We start from the raw sequence: 17,692 nt of genomic DNA, 5'->3' as shown, positions 1-17,692 counted from the left end.
AGCTATATCATAAGTAACTTGAAAATATTTAATCAATATTTGTCATCTATATTTAATCATTCTATCATGGTTTTTTCTAGCCAAATATCAACATGTTTAAGAATCTTAAGTTCAATTCATAAAGTTTGTTTAGTGGATCCATACATACGTTAGCGAGGGCTACCAATGAATTATACGAACAAATTTGAAGAAGAGTTAATCAATATAGCGAATTTTGGATCCTTTGTCTGCCATTCACTTCCTTGATGGAGATAGCTATATGCTAATATAACAAGACAAACAGAAAAAGAGAATTAAAATTGCTGGAATAAATTTCTGTAAACACAAGAAAAATGTTCTACCTCCATATAGATAGGTTACGGGTAACTTGAAATTATTTTGAGTGATATGAACAAAGCAAAAATGTAAATTGAAAGTGATGGCAAGAAAAATAATATAAAACATATTTTTAATTATCGTGATTTGTCCAAAAGATATGAACAAGACTCGAGTATCATTTATACATTATCCCAAGTACACACAATTGACATATTCTTTGTAATTTTTTTCTACAAAATTATTGCGTTTCAACTTCTCTTTCAAGTTTTGTGACCATGGTTTTCAACACAGTGTTAAACTGGGCAGTATCAGAATATTTTTAATCTAAAGGTAAGTTTTCCTTTGTATCGAATAAACTGTTTTTGTTTTGGTTATGTACTGAATGGCATGTCATCGCCATATTTTTGTTATTGTGATGGATTTGTTGGTGCGCATTGGGTACTTCAGTTTTACAGGTTGACCTATTAATTCGCGAATTTTTTTATACCCTTTGTGACCCGTAACGCGTGTATATGTTTATGCAACACATTAGAGTTTATTCATTTATTGTTTGAGTTATTTGTGTTACAAATGAAAATGAAAATAAATGATCCTTTATAGACTTATGCAATTACTTTTCAAGTACCTATATGTAAAAATGGATCAAGTTTGAAGCAAGGATATTATCAAGTACTCAGTTTTTGTTAATATTGCATTAATGTTACAACACTGGTATTGTGATAGATTCATAACTGATTTGGCAGTTTTAATAGGAATCTTAGATACAAAGACTAAGTGGTAATATTGAAAAGTGTTAATCATATAGAATGGTAATAAAATTAAAGAAAAAATGCCTTTATTCGAAAACAAGTTTTTATCATTTGTTAATAAAATGAATTAAAAAGTTGTTAACTTGTAAGATTTGATTACAGTCAAGTGGAAAGGTGAAACTAAATAAAAGCTTGTAAAAACCAATTTCTAATAATATAAAGGTTCATCCACTCTTACTCCTTTAAATTTCTATTTCAGTCCTCACAGAGGAGCTACACCTATATCAGGTCCTACTCCAACAAAACCCCTGTCTTTACAAAAATCCTCCTTATCCTACCAAATTATAACCAATGAATCTCTCTCTCAATATAACTAGAAAATCTCCCTTAGAGGTTATTTCGGTAGAAATATTTAACATTCTAATAATTATTCTTCATTTTTTGCTATTAAATATTATTTTGTGTAAAATATTTAATTTCATTTAAACAATGTATGCAATCGATACTATATTGAGTTGCACACCTCGGAGGATTAAAACTGCTCATTTTAATTTTTATATTTCTAAATTTGACAGTTATAAAAGGGAATAATGGTATGTAGATAAAGCATAAATCACCGAGTTAATAATAACTCATTATATGGGAGTAGAATACTATAGTTTTTCCATGACTACTAAATATTTTTGCTGTTTTTGTGTTAAATTCTTAGAAGCAGTATTATTTTATTTTAACAAATATTTCATACATTCAAACATAGTACATAGTTATCGAAAATTATAATTATTATATAATATCTCCATAATAATCAACACAAAAATCTATGTATTAATTCAACAAATTTTAAGTAACAAGAGGATGGTATTTATCCAGTTATTAATAATCCCTGCTACCAGTTCAAAATACATATGCCATATTATATTTTATATACTTTCATTGACTTCTCCGACAATAAATTTGATTGCTTCGCAGCTTCTCTAATTTCTGGTGTCTTAAAGAAAAGTCACTTTCATTTTCTATACCCATTTTTAATTGGTATTTTCAACATAATTTAACAAAAAAGATATTAAAAAACTGAAAAGCCTAAATACACCACAATATTGACAGGTTTTAGTTGAATTTATTTTGTTTCAAAAGCTACTTTAATTTATAAATTGTTTCAAAAAACGTGGTACATTTATAAACAGATATACATGATGTAATGAATCCAGAAATGTTGAAGGAAATCCACAAAGCAGTACTGGATGATCGTCGACTGAAAGTGCGTAAGTTAACAGACATAGTAGGCATTTCAAAAAATGTGGTACATTGCATATTAACTGAAAATTTGGATATGAGAAAGCTGTGCGCAAGATGGCTGCTGCGTTTGTCCACATTGAAACAAAATCAGCGTTCTGAAGATGTTTCTATCGATGATTTCACAATGTTTCACATAAATAAATCCAAATTTTTGCGCTGTTCCACAACCATGGATAACACGTGGGTCCATCACATCACACCCGAAATAAAAGAACAATCCAAACAATGGACGGATATGAAAAAATGACTCGGCGGTCAAAGATTTTCCAACAATGAAGAGATGATGTCGTCATTTAATGTCTATTTTGAGGATCTTGACGATTCTTACAATAAAAAAGGTGTAGAACTTATTGAACATCGCTGGGAAAACTGTAAAGTCCATCCTCGTACGACAATGACATTTACGTCGCTGACAGCTCAGTGTTGATGCTCGTGCAACCAAACTGGAGGTCTTGGATTTTGCAGAACTAAATTGAAAATATTTAGTAGTATTTTACTTTATAAAATTGTAAAACCGATTTTTTTTTCAACAAAACAGAATAATATAGCTAAATCGAGGAAACATCTGAAAGCAGTGAATAATGGATTCATTAATTACTCCCGTGATTAATAGGTATTATTAAGGCCGACCGTCACAATATGTCACATTCCGGTGATACCCTCCCCCCATAAACATGTGACATAATTCATGGGTGACCCCCTGGTACAAAATACGATTTATATGCCATTGTTCAATTTAATCAAAGTTCAATAACAGAGAATTTATTTTATACCTATGACATCACACAATATGGCGGCGTTACTGAAATGTTTAAACTGCCTACAAAATTTTTGAATTTTTTTCTCTATAAATATTGATCAAATAATTGATAAAAAATTATAATAAAAGTTGTAAATGAACTATCCAAAACTATTTTTTTCTCCAACCCTGTTATTAATAAACTATTTTTTTCAGGTTAAAATCAAACATCATGCATAATAATTATGCCACCTTGCAAGAGGCAGCCCACGATCAGGATGAACAGGGCATACTATATCATGTTGCCGAACCTACAAGGTCAAAATGGAGTCACATAGACGATTTGGATTCGTTTTTTACTCGAATGTACAAATATCATCAAAAACACGGGTTCTTATGTTTGTTGCTACAGGAGATTTTTGAATTGGGACAATTTCTTTTTATTGTGATATTGACGACTTATCTGTTTCACGGAATCAACTATCCTATTTTATTCCATTACAGCAATGCCAGAAATGGAACAAAGATAACATTACATGATATAATATATCCAGTTAGTGAATGCATTCATAATTTCTCTTTTTTAACATGGTGTATAATAATTATATCACTAGCCGTGTTGGTGTTTAAATTTTTCACTAAATTTTATCAAACAATTTATTATTGGGACATTAAACAATTCTACAACACTGCCTTGAAAATCAACGACGACGAATTAGATAATTTAACTTGGTGTGATATTATATCGAAAATCAAAGAAGTTCAATTGGAACAGCAAATGTGTATACATAAACGAGAACTTACGGAATTAGATATTTATCATAGAATTTTAAGGCAAGAAAATTATATGGTAGCTATGGTGAACAAACATTTATTACCGCCGAGGATAAGGATACCTTTTATAGGAGAAATTGTCTACTGGACTAAACCTCTAAGGTATAATTTTTTTTATATCTACATATACGAGGATATATTGAAAAATTCTTCCAATAAGTTATTGTTTGTTGCTATGGTAACGCAATATTTTGTTTATGCATGGAACTGGTCTAGGCTAACTAGATATCAATACATCATCGTATACACATATGTGTTGGGGCTTGATAATATGGTGACTAGATCTGGTGAGAGAATGTTTGTGTAGAGCGGGAGTTTCTTTGAATTCGTTGCGACAGCTGCTCTTACGCCTACTATCGATTTAAGGGCATCTGTAGATATTTTGATAAGATTCCAGAATCTCGATGAACTTCGATCTTGAAAAAGCTGGGTTTGTATTTGGTTTAGTAAGTTGTAATGGAAAAAGGCCAGCAGACAGAATAGAATCGGATCCTTACTAGTGAAAAGGTTAAGCTGAGGTTGATTCTTTGATTTTTTTTATTCATACCGAGATGTTTGGTTTGAAGGACGATCATCCCTCCCTGTAAAGAAATAAAATATTTTTCAATACTGTACCATTTTTATTATTTAGTTTAATATTCGTTTTTTTTTTATTTTTAGGTACAATATCCAGGGTTTACTCTTCAGATCTCCCTGGTCACCATTTGAAAGTCCTTGGCATCTACGAGAAGAGTACAAAAAACAAAATTTAAGGAACGAATTAGCTAATAAACTAGGAAGATATATTATTTATCTAGCACTAATCAACCTATGCCTTTTTCCCATTATATTTTTGTGGCAGATTTTATATAATTTCTACAACTATGGAGATTTAATAAAGAGAGAACCAGGTCGAATGGGTATAAGAAATTGGTCTCTTTACTCCAGATTATATTTTAGACATTTTAATGAATTAGATCACGAATTGCAGGCAAGGCTAACGCGAGCTTATCGTCCAGCTTCAAGGTATTTGGAAGCTTTTAGCAGTCCTGTAATGACGGTAATAGCTCAGTATGTAGGATTTATGTGCGGTTCTTTGTTCACCGTCATAGTAGCACTGACTATTTACGATGAAGATGTAATTGCTGTCGAACACGTACTTAGTATAATGACAGCTTTGGGAGCTATAACTGCTATTTGTAGATCTCTGATACCAGATGAGAGAACCGTATGGTGTCCAGAACAATTGTTGGAATGTGTCGTAATGCATACTCACTACCTGCCAACAGATTGGAAAGGTCAAGCACATACGTCACGTGTAAGGGAAAATTTTCAGGAGCTATTCCAAATGAGCGTCGTTGCAATATTAGAAGATTTATTATCACCAATTCTGACACCTTATTTAATGATAAGATGGGTTTATCCCAGATCATTAGAGATTGTAGATTTTTTCCGTAATTTCACGGTATCAGTAGTAGGTGTAGGAGATGTTTGCAGTTTCGCAGAAATGAATGTTAAAAAGCACGGTAATCCTTTATGGCAGATGGATCCATACTATTACCCTTCAACGACAGATGATACTGATCAATACTTACAAGCAGAAGATGGAAAAATCGAATTATCGTTATTACATTTCACTACTACCAATCCGTTGTGGGTTCCAACACCCAGTGCACAAGAATTTATTCAGTCTGTGGAAGAACAGGCGGGACCGGAAATGTACGACTCTGATTTTCAACTATACTCTTCACAAAGATATTTCGAGGAAGAAATACCCAGGAGGGAAATTCTGAGACCTACTAAACCGACACTTAGAGATTCTTCTTTATCTAAAGAACAAATAGATTTCCAGCGGGAATCACAAGATTCGAGTCAAGATAATTTCCGAAGACCAACTGATAAATCAACAGTTTGGTTTGATGATACAAATCTTCAAAATTTACATAAATCCGTAACGTGGTTAGAAGGACCGAATGTATTTTCATCGGCTAATATGAGAAAAAGTGCCATGACTCTTCATACTAGACGAGCTCGGAATACTAGGTCTTTAGAAGAAACTACACCACTGTTATCTGTAAGAAATAAATAGTTGTATAATACAAATCATATAATATAGTGTACATATTTTCTCTTGAATCAAATTTATTTATTATTTACTTTCAATCAACTAAATTTTCAGTTTTCGATTTGATATGGGGATATGCGGTCGATCTCTATATTTTATGTGGAATTTTTGTTTTGGAATGTGTTACCACATATAAAAATAAATGTTAACTTTTTAACATCATAATCGTATTATTTCTCGATAAAAATATTTATACTACGTCTATACTATTACCCACAATTACACGGTCTGACACGTGTCTCGATAACAAAGTTATCATCTTCAGAGATCCGAGGACTATGAAGATGATTACTTTGTTATCGAAACGCGCTTCAGGCAGAGTAATTGTGGGTGTCGATATACTGGTAGTAAATGAAATGTTTAATATGAATACCACCAACAAAACAAAATATTTATTTCTCTTGATAAAATATCTATTGGATATTATTTTAAGAATAAAACCGGGAGCTGTTTGTATCAGTTTAAACTGACATTTCTATACGAACTGCTTTTCACCAAATTGAAAAGGATTTTTAAAATAAGCTTAAAATAATAAAAGAGTATTTTTCATTAATCTTTTTAAGCTTATTTAAAAAAAAATATTTCCAACTTTTTGGTTTGGTGTGCTTCACATGCTAGTAAAGCGTGTTTTCTTGTTTTTTAAAAAGTTAAAAAAATCAGCTTTTAACTGATGATTATCATCCAATTATGATAATCTCAACAATGCATGCCACTATTGATTAAAACAAAATAAAATTTAAAATGTACAAAATATATATTTCCAAATAGAACAAATTACAAAAAAGAATGGTGGCATATAACATACAAAATTAATTTTGATTCAGTAGTTTATATCCAAGTATCACTATAATAAGTAAAATTTCGGAAAAGCCATAAAACACATCCCCATATTTATGAATGAAAACAAATTATTCCAAATTTTTATTAAAACAAAAAAACATTGAACAAATGAATTCTTTGATTGGTTTATTGATAGATAAAATCTATTATATAAAACTTATTTATCTATCAATGTTCCTCGTACTTTTTTAACATCATTCACTTTATTTTGATCCTGTTTTCTTTTTGTCATTCCTTTTCTTTCCAATTGCTTTTCTATGATTCGTGCATTGTTAGCATAACTATCAGCGACCTCTCTCTGTAATAAAAAATTAAAAACTACAGAAAATGTTTATCATAGTGATATGGTCAAAACAGTTTTGGTCTGAAAAATACTTTATATTATAAAACAGGGTTTGTAATCATACCCACACAAAATTTAATGCTAATTTATTAGTATATATGAAACAATGATATTAGTGAAAATATAAAGTTTACAAATAAAAACTTGGAGAAAATACTTTGATACTATAATAAACATGAACACAGTTTAAGTTACACTTCAGCTACAGCATACATTAAGTTGTTTCCACTTTTAACTTAGATTTGTTTGAAGTGCAGAAATTGTTCATATTAGTGAAAACTTTGTTTCAAATTGTTTGAAACACTGATACCCACGCTTATCGACGAAAATTTTAAGCTCTCACCACTATTTGATTTTCTCTTCATTCACATACTTCGTTAAGCAAGTTGAATTCGTCAAAAAACATATTGTCTTCAATAGAGATTGAACATCAGTTCATGAAAACTCTACCATCTTTGATGAAACTACGCTGACGCATATCTTTCCCTCTATGTAATACAGAGATCACACTCTTTTTTAGTTTTAAACATTTTAAAATGATCTTAGTTATTTATAATAGTTCATAGTCACATTGTGGACTACCAAGGGGCCAGTTGAGTATATAGGCCTTCAGATAAACCCTTTGTGCCACATTTCACTTTACCAAATGCCGATGTCCTTTGAGAAGACAATCAGGCGCTTTAGCTTAAGCCCTTTGATATCATTAGGCAAGTTGTAAGTCTTACCCAAGTATTTAAACTGCACTCTTTAAGTGCAGGACACTTTGCTTGATAAGCTCTAAGCAGCATATTTATATATTTAATTATTGATTAAACCATCAAATTATTGTTAATATTTAAAAAAAAGATGAACTATTTCTGTATTCTTTGTTCTTTTTGATATATAATTGGAATATCTAGGACAATTATGCAAAAATTAACTAAAAAACCTTTTGTTTTTTTAAATTACAAGAGTCCTATTGGATTTAGAGCATTAAAATCTTAATTATAGACAAAGTATTAAACCCCAACTGTTCTATGAAGTGAATCTCAAACTAATCTTTGGTTGTGACCTTAAGTATCAAAATCTTCAAAATGAAGCGAGATATAGAGAAGTTTTACCCAATTAAGCTAAATTCAATGCCAGATTGGGACACAACAGAAATCTTACTCTGCCTGTATATCATATTTATTGTCCTAAAATTAAATACTTACAGCTTCAATCTCATCCTCTTCCTCATCAATAGTGGAAACTGTGACTGAACTAAATTTACCCATATTCTTCGTATGTTTTGTCACCATGATTTTCTTGGGTTTCTCTATTGCTACTTGATTATAGATATTACTGATTGGACCTTCATTTGTACTTTTGATAAGAGAACCTTTAACAATAAAACTAACATGACTTCCTGGGTCATGTTTGTAATACAAAAGTAAACCACATTTTTTACATTTCATTCTGTATTGTCTTTCTATTCCTTCTGGTCTCTTAAGGTATACCGTTTCATCTGGATCACAGGTTATTTTGTGGGCATGATTTGTACCATCTAATACTCTAGCAGCATCTCTTTTACGTAAAGGTAGTTTTTCTATTGAACAATCTGCAATATATCAATTTATATATAAAACCCTTTTATCGGCAAATCTAGAATAGAATTCGATTTATAATTACCAAGAATTAAAGTCATTTGGCCACACAAACAATAATATATGTGTAAAGGTTTTTCATCTCCATATTCTTCCTGATCTTTAGTATCGGAACAAGCAATACTTCTAGATACAACCTTCGGCATTTTATTAAAGAGTCTTTAAAATTGTAACTTTTCCAAACATTATCTCGTACTTGATATTAAACTTTATTATGACAATTGACAGTGGGTGGAAAAGAAGAATTTGACAATTTAAGGTTAACAATACATTTTGTTTATTTACATAATGCTAATTGGTTCAGTTTGTGCAATAATTTTTGTGTAAGATGTTATGAAACAGATTTAAAACATGTCCTTAAAAAGTTTCGCAGAGGACTATTTTAAAAATTTAAATTCCATCTCTTCACGATTACACCAAGACTTGGAGGAAATTAAAGCCTCATATGAAGATCTGTGGAGTACCTTACCAGAAAAGGAACAACAGTCGATTCTCTCTGAAAGTATCATAAAACCTGAAATAAGTATCAAATATTGTGCTTCAGAAAAGCAAACCAAAAACGACTATGCCGTTAAAGTGATTTTTGATGAAAACTGCTCATATCGAGATGAACATTCAAGTCCATTTAGTTTTAAGACACAAAGCCAAAGAGATCTAAACATATTTTGTAAAGAAAAAGAAAACAAAGTACTAGAAAATAAGATTAAATTGCCCTCTAAGCTACCATCAGTTAAACCCAAAGTAAGTATAATTATGATCCTTAATATTAACAATAATTTATATGTTATTTCTAATAAATTTTAAACTGCCTATATCTATATGAACGGTTAGATTATATATTTTTGTGTACTTTTATATACATTTTCTTATTATACAATAATTTTTAGTGAAATATAAAATACCTATCCTCTTAATCATGACATAATTTTTTGAACAGGTCCAGGAATTGATCAATAATCTTTTTTAATTACATCAACCATGCAGTGGTTCTCTAGTGAACGTAGTAGTTTATTATTTTTTCATTCTATTTTTCCATTCATATTTTAAACAATCAATTATGATGTGTTTCACTGTTTACTCACTATTACACATTCCACACATTAGTATGTCTGATTCCTAAATGGGGAAGAATGCTTGTTAACTTCTACTTATGCTGTTGGAGTTATAATCGTGACAATTTTTAACAGTTTCATAAGGTTGGTGTTGGTTCTGCTTTGCTACTTACAACTATAAAGTTGTTCTTATGATTGCTCGTTGTTGTATGAATTTTTTGTTATTCTTTCTACTCTTCTGTGGGATGGGACTCACATGAAATTAAAATTTATATTGCTATTTATGCAAATGAAGAGCTTCTTAATATGCGTGGTTGGAATGTTGTTGGCAAATTGCAATTAATGAACTTTGGTAAATACAGAGGTCGGCATGTCAGGCAAGGCTCTCGAAAAATTGGTATAAGTCCAGCAACTCTCATGGGGGGGCCTTCTTAAGGACCGCGTTTTTATAATAAGACCACGCACCCTTCTGGACCCCCGAACTGTAATTGAAAAAGAATTTGAAGCTCTTCACAGACAGCTTGACATTCTTGTATTATTATGTTTTTTGAAACTGGCAAGTTCTAGGTTTGTAGAAGGGTGAGCTATTGTGTATTGGATAGCATCTATTGATGATATATCATAGATATTTGGGCATTGAAGATTTATACTGGATAGATTTATGTTGACTCTGCGATAGAAAGGAGGTGTTATTGAAAAGTTTGATTATTTCTTTTTAAAATGGTCAGATACGACGTTGGTAATTAATTGTACATAACCTCTATTTTATTACCAGACGTTGAATCAAGTTGTTATTTTTTACTGAATAAAAAATCCATATTAAAATATTTAGAGAGTTTTTTTAGAAAATTACTTCATATTATAAAATGATAATGTTACATTACATTTATATCTGTTTTATGTTTATAATTTCAGGTTATTTTGTCTTATAATAAAATTGATGACAATTTGACTGATACATCAGATAGTGATACTGCAAACTCTCTTCCCAAGACTGGTTTAGACTTTTTGGACAACTGGTAAAATTTGGAAACTTTCCTGTTAGTACCACATCTGTATTCTTTAAAATTTGATTCATGTACTTGACATAATACTAATTAAGTAACATAATATAAACTGCAAGTATTCAAAAAATTTTTGCTTAACCCATTAATGACCAACTGCAATGAAAGCTGCATGACAATTCGTAATTTTCTAGGAATAAAAAATTTTCAGCTTTTAGAATAACTTTTAATCTCCAATGATTGAAGGTAAAAGATGAAAAAGTGATTTAGTTCACAATATCATGAGACTATAATGAAAGGGAGTTGTTTTGGGTAACTCACCTTTTTCACAAATGACCTGCTTATTATTACTAAAAAATGGAATTGTGTTCAAATTTTGATACAATTAACACATTGCTACTATTTTTTGGATAAAACTGAAACTTTTCAGTACTTTTTTGTTATATCTTCATTATCTATAGTCAGAATTCAATTACATGATGAAAATAAATGAAAAAAATGTATATTTTTGAAATATTGAATAAACTTGAAATAAATGTTCAGTGGAAAAAGGAACATTACTTGGAAATTATAAAAAACTACCTCTACAGGATATAAATATTTATTTTCCTGAAAAGTATTGGGTAAATGTTGAATGATTTCCAATGGGAAATTGAATATGGTCCAATGAAATGAAAATTATGTCATTTCAGTTACGATAAATTGTATTCTAGGGCCCCAAAATCCTAAATCGGCATTCCAAAAAGAATCTCGATTCAGATGACTCTAGTTCACATGGGAGGATCGATTTGATCGACCAATTTATACACAAGGATGGATGGATATTGCAAAGGCAGTTAGGTTCTAACATAGACCTTCTACCATTCCAGAGGGAATGTAAATTCTTCATAATTATGATCTTAAACCACACCTAGCCTATACAAGGAAGAGACGAGGTTGGTTTGGTATGGTTAGATAATTTAATTGTGAAAAGAGATTCTAAATATAAAGTGTGTGTAACATGTGAAAATCTAACAATTTACTTATGTAATGCAATGTTTCGATCCACCCAGAATATTTTTTCGAGTAGCATCAATTATAAGATATAAATTATTGACGTTTGGAGAAAAAAATTGATGAAATTTATTAGTAGATTTTAATTCAGACTATAGATTAATAATTTTATGAAAACTTTTTTGATTGATAAAAATAATTTCAAAACTATTTGATGTCATTATCCTAATTTAAATCGATGAATAGAAATTACTCTTTAAATGATCAGAAGAAACAATATCAATTAAAAAATATTTTCAAAATTGTATTTTGGGCATTAATGGGTTAAATCGGTATTTACTTAATATAACATTGCTCTATGTATTAATTGGATTTATCTACATTAAGTTAAGTCATATTCAAATAAATTCCTGGACAAAATAAAAGTAAGTTACATTGAAATAATAATGAACACCTACAAATTAGTCGAATATGACTTTAACATAACTTTAATTAAAGTTTGTGTTTGCTTGAAATGCAACCAAATTGGAAAAAAAAAAGGGAAAAACAGTATATGAAAATAAATGCATATGGATCTGCTCTAATATCCCGTAAGCCATCCTCTACTTTTTATCACTGCTTTCATTCGTCGCGGCATGCTTTATATCAAATTTTCAACAAAAGCTTCCCGTATTTTCTCAAATTCTTCAATAGCGACCTCAATGAGTTGTTGTTATTATTAAAAACAGGCGGACTATGAGTTTGAATCCTCTTTTTGAGATAGTCCCATAGATGTTCTATAGGATTCATATCCGAACTGTTAGATGGCCACTCTAATAAAGGGATATGACGACATGTAAGTAGCCAATAACCTGTTTAGTCACATGGGTACGAGCATTGTCCCGCATGAATAAAAAATTAGGCCCAACAAACGAAGCAAAAGGCATTACATGTTCGACAATAATGTTGTCTAAGTAATATTGGACATTGTACGTATAGAAACCAATTCCGTGCGAGTATCGAAGCCAAATTACTCCCAAAAACGTTTTAAAGCCACCACCAAAAGGCACTTTGAGAGATATTTACAGTTGGCAAACCTTTCTCCTTGCCTTCACCAGACAAGCTAACATCTATCTGGAGCTTTAAGGCTAACTCTAGTTTCATGAGAGAACAGAACTCGTTTTCAATCATTGATGATCCAATTCTGATGTAGTCTTGTACAATTCAATCTCTGAACTTTGTGTTCTCTGGTAAGCAAGGGTTTTTTGGCTAGTCTTCTTTTGCTTAATGTAAACGTCTTATAACCGTTCGAGACGATACATCGGACATATACATCGAATGCTGGTGACTGAGCTACTTCTGACAGAACATTGTCTTGAAAAAAAGGATTATCAATTTGGTTAGAACAACGTTTTCGCCCTTGTCCTGATCTTCGATGGTACTCGTTTCATTATGACGTCTCACTATGCGACTGATGCTGGAATGATGTCTTCCTAACAAACATATAGCAACATATCGCTTTGAATATCCTTCATTCAGGAGAGTCAATGCTTGCACTGCCTCCTCCGTTAACAAGTTTCTTTGGCGGTTAATTTTTTACTTTTACTTTTTACTTCCAAATATGCATGTAAAAAAACAATTACAATCAACAGCTTGCTTCCAACAGAAATTTGCACTTTTTAAGCAAATGTTAACACAGTTTTAGTCTAAAATGAGGTTTAATACGAACTGAAAGCTAGATTATGTTATAGTAGAGTTAATTTAAATAACCACTGTCAAACAAGGTCCATGGCATGATGAGTTAATTTTGTCCAGGAGTTTGTGTTAGTTCGCCAAGAAGAAAATTGATTAGAAAGTTAATTAAGCGTCTAAAAATTTTCCCATTGGATTCATGCCTTAAAATCTGTATTAAAAAGTGGAAGTATTCAAAATTAAATAGCATAGAGTAGAATAATAAAACTACACCAAATCTATCTATTCTTAAAGTTTAAATACATATCATAGTCAACGGTATTTTATAATATAACAGTACTAATATAGATGCCCCAGTTGGTATCAATTTTAAATAGGAATAGAAGACTGATGTGTGAAGTAAGTCATCAATTGATATGTTTATAGTCACACAATTAGATATTTTGTAAAACTGGAACTATAGAAGTTGGAAACAGTCAATTTTCATTATTGAAATACAAAGTTTACTAATTAGCAGTGATATATATAAATATAATCATACAATTAATTGCATAAAAGTTTGTTTTTATCTAAAACAGTAGATATTAAATGAATCAGGTATTTTTGAAAGATCATGACTCCATGAGAAACCAAACTTTTCAGGAGAGGCAAAAAATTAAATACTGTGAAATAATTTAAGGTCACGTGATGTGTTTGTTATTAAAAAATAAAATAGGCACATATTTACATGTTGTCATTTATTTTGGACAATAAAAAATATTCACATTTTTGAAAAAAGTAGCATCAAAAATGATGGACTTATGTTGTTATTAGAATTTCTCTAAAAATGAAAGACAATGTATTGGAGAATTTGTATTTAATGTAAAAAATAATCAGCATATGCTTGTAAATCCTTGATGGTATAGGTAAAGTCTTCACTTTCCAGATCCTAGACTGTGAATAATAAACAGGGAAATGCTTAGTTACCTGTAATGAAAAATATCCTGGTTTAGGATGTTTGGCAACTGAATAGTTTGCATGTAATCCATAGCTACCTCGTACTTCTTTCATAGACCTCATTTTATCAGGAAACTTTTTCGGTCTTCCTATTACAAACAATTTGTTCAGCTAATTTGACTTTATTAGTTATTTCATTCAGGCTGAAACTCTTCAATTTACCATGAAACACTTCACAGTCACAAGAAGTGTCTACTTGAGGGCGTTCAATTGATAGGTTGAAATGATGAGATATCATCTTCTACATTTCTTCTTGTTTGTAGGTCTATCACATTTAAAATGTTATTTCCACGTAGGTCACAAGGTGCTTGTCCTGAAGCTAATAGTTAATATGGAGTCTCAGTTTCAACGGAGTGATTCCATAAAGGCTGAGAAAAGCTTTTTTGCAAACTTTGGTTTCTCCAGCAGAATGTGAGACATTCGTGGATATCTCTATACTCGAACTTAAACTTCTTGGCCTTTTTCTGGCCATTCATTGATTGGAATCTAAAAGAAGTAGAGAAAACGTATCAAAAAATCTAAACTGCAATCGTCTCCAGTAGTTTTTGGTTGACAAAAATTCCCCTTATAGTTTTCGTACGGAAGATTTTGCAGTATTGAATTCTTTATAGTTTCGCATTTATATTCTTTTTGTTTGACTCTTTTAATCCATTTCTTATGCCTCTTCTTCACTCATTTTTACATCAAACAATAAATTCGTATCCATAAAATAACTGAAATTACTTTCGAATTAACAATTAACCGAATGAACGAGAAAGAAAAGGACTTGAGTTGTTTCAATTATGTCAAGGTACCAGCACAAAATGCAAAAAGTCAATTTCGCCAAAAAGTGGACATACGTTGTTTAAAAAATACCTGGTTGCTGTGGGATTAACAATCAACCAAATAATTGATGATGACAGCTGTCGTGCAATGTTGCTAATAAGAAATAGTAGAAAGAACAAAGTCCAATAACTAGTAGCGTTTCAAAAATATCTCGATTTGACATATAACTAAATTAAACGAAAAGAAAAGGAGTTGTTTCAGTTATGTCAAGGGTGCCAGCAAAAAATGCAAAACAGTCGATTCACGTTGATTAAAAAATACCTAATTCAATTATTTTTATGATACTGACCAATGGTGTTATTGATAGATATGAATTGATACAAACCAAAAATATCATTCCTCTGATATCATATTGGCAGACGTTGTCGATAATTTGAAAAGTTATTTTTAAAATACCAGTATGAAACAATTTAAATAATTCTAGTTTTGACATCGGTAATAATTTGAAGCAAAATTAAAGAAAACATATGCTTAAAGAGAGTTTATACTCTATGACTTTATCATGGTAATTGGTTTGGAAATTGTAAGTAGTTGTAGAATTTTGATAAATAAAAAATTTAACACATTTGTGCCGTTTTATTTCTCCTATTACATATAATGTTTGTAAATTTCTAAAATAATTGCTTTTCGGAAATGCAGCAAATTAACACCTATTGTAAATTGGATTCCGGTAAATGTCTTCTGTGATAAAGTTCTGTGATACATCTGTCCTTTGAGATATTAATTTGAAAATGTGAGGTATTTGAGCCATTAGTAGTCTTCAACATTTTTACAATCTTGTAGGGTGTTTCAAAAAGCTGTACCATTTCAAAGTTACATTACTAAAATGAAATAAGTCATATTTTATTACATATTTGGAATAAGCATCACCCAATTCTCTCTTATTTGATATTCTGGGTGAAATAAAGTATAGCAGCTGCGGATTTCAATCTAGCGGGGATTAAAATCGCTCTCTACCTCGCCTATACAATTACCTCCATCATCATTATTTCAGCCATCAGAAGCCACAGATGCGCTAATGATTGAGCTCATTGACCGTTGTTTACGAGTATGGTCCCAGAAGTATCTGACCCAACAAAAAAAAACGTAAAAATTTTATTTATTTTTCAACTTAATCTCCTTTTGGCTCCATACACTTTACCCAGCGATTTCAATAAGTTCGATACCCTTTTTATAATCGTCAAGATCTTCAAAATAGCCATTATCTGCCGACATCACCTCTGCATTGTTAAAAAATCTTGGACCTAGGAGCCATTTTTTCAAGTCTGGGAACAGAAAATGATCCGAGGGGGCTGAATCTGGATAATAAGGTGCACGAAGTAGCAATTCAAACTTTAATTCATTACTTTTGGCCATTGCAATAAATGATGGTGCATTGTTTTGATGAAACAGCCGTTTTTGCTTGATTTCTCCACTCAAACGTTTCAATCAGTTCGCATCATCCTCTCCGTTAATAGTTTTTTCTTTTTTAAGATAGTCAATGAAAATTATCCCACGTGCATCCCAAAAAACCGATGCCCTGACCTAGACGGCAGATGGAACACAGCACTGATCCTGCGCACTGCTTTCTCATGTCCAAATTTTCAGTTAATATGCGATGTATCGTACTTTTTAAAATGCTTGCTATGCATACTAGATGGCGTACTTTCAGTCTACATTTCTCGAGTCGTCACCTCATTTGGTGGACCGTATGAACTCAATTAAACGCTGCTGTTGATAACGTTAATAACTTCATCTTTTACTGATTTTGAAGCAACTAACCTCAAAAACTCAAAATCAAACTTTGTATCTGATCCTGATGCCAGTATTTCTACTGCGAGAGCGAGACTGTGCGGCTATTCTTACCAAACCATTGTGTTATCTATTCAATTTGGTAAATTTTCGGTGAAAAACTCGTCCCATTTTTAAGAAGTATAATAAGGTTGAGAACTATCGCACCATCATAATTATATTTGAGGTATTTGAAATTGTGCTTAATGACATTCTTTTCCACTTCGTGAAACAATCCATATGTAATTAACAACATGGTTTTTATTCTGGTAGATTCACAATTTTAAATTTAATATGCTGAAAGCATCATATGACAGCACTCTTAGATAACAGTAATCAGGATTAAGTTTCCTATTCAGATATCTCCAAAGCCTTTGATCGCTTCTCAACATTGGTTTAATTGGTTCTTTTACCAATTTTTCATACCTCGCGGAGAGAAAGTTTACAGTTCTTGGCATGGTTTTAATTCCAGGAGTGCCCCAGGGCTCAGTTCCTGGACCGTTATTATTTTTAATATTTATTAATGACATTGC

General features: G+C 31.2%; 3 protein-coding genes across 4 annotated transcripts; 2 read left to right on the top strand and 1 right to left on the bottom strand.

Annotated features, from left to right (window-relative positions):
- The first annotated feature begins 201 nt into the window (after positions 1–201).
- On the top strand, positions 202–6,199 carry LOC130903834 (autophagy-related protein 9A). Of its 2 annotated transcripts, none has more exons than XM_057816172.1 (3): positions 202–648; positions 3,319–4,038; positions 4,597–6,199. In XM_057816172.1, the coding sequence occupies exons 2-3, from the start codon at positions 3,335–3,337 to the stop codon at positions 6,002–6,004; spliced, it is 2,112 nt and encodes a 703-aa protein (XP_057672155.1). In that variant the 5' UTR covers positions 202–648; positions 3,319–3,334; the 3' UTR covers positions 6,005–6,199. The 2 variants fall into 2 exon arrangements, with proteins under 2 accessions (XP_057672155.1, XP_057672156.1); XM_057816173.1 differs by lacking the exon at positions 202–648 and adding an exon at positions 710–1,127.
- Positions 6,200–6,775: 576 nt separating this feature from the next.
- Positions 6,776–9,078, bottom strand: LOC130903839 (STING ER exit protein). The gene is made up of 3 exons (XM_057816182.1): positions 8,874–9,078; positions 8,417–8,802; positions 6,776–7,178 (listed from the first exon to the last, which is right to left on the bottom strand). Exons 1-3 carry the CDS (start codon positions 8,992–8,994, stop codon positions 7,038–7,040), a joined length of 648 nt encoding a protein of 215 aa, XP_057672165.1. The 5' UTR covers positions 8,995–9,078; the 3' UTR covers positions 6,776–7,037.
- Positions 9,079–9,143: 65 nt separating this feature from the next.
- On the top strand, positions 9,144–15,948 carry LOC130903841 (uncharacterized protein C1orf198 homolog). Its single transcript, XM_057816184.1, has 2 exons — positions 9,144–9,589; positions 10,816–15,948. Exons 1-2 carry the CDS (start codon positions 9,200–9,202, stop codon positions 10,921–10,923), a joined length of 498 nt encoding a protein of 165 aa, XP_057672167.1. The 5' UTR covers positions 9,144–9,199; the 3' UTR covers positions 10,924–15,948.
- The last annotated feature ends 1,744 nt before the right edge of the window (positions 15,949–17,692 follow it).

This window comes from Diorhabda carinulata, chromosome 2 (genome assembly GCF_026250575.1).
Source record: "Diorhabda carinulata isolate Delta chromosome 2, icDioCari1.1, whole genome shotgun sequence".
Classification (NCBI taxonomy): domain Eukaryota; kingdom Metazoa; phylum Arthropoda; class Insecta; order Coleoptera; family Chrysomelidae; genus Diorhabda; species Diorhabda carinulata.
Note: the sequence above shows the minus strand (reverse complement) of the source record. Positions and strands in the feature narration are given on the sequence as shown.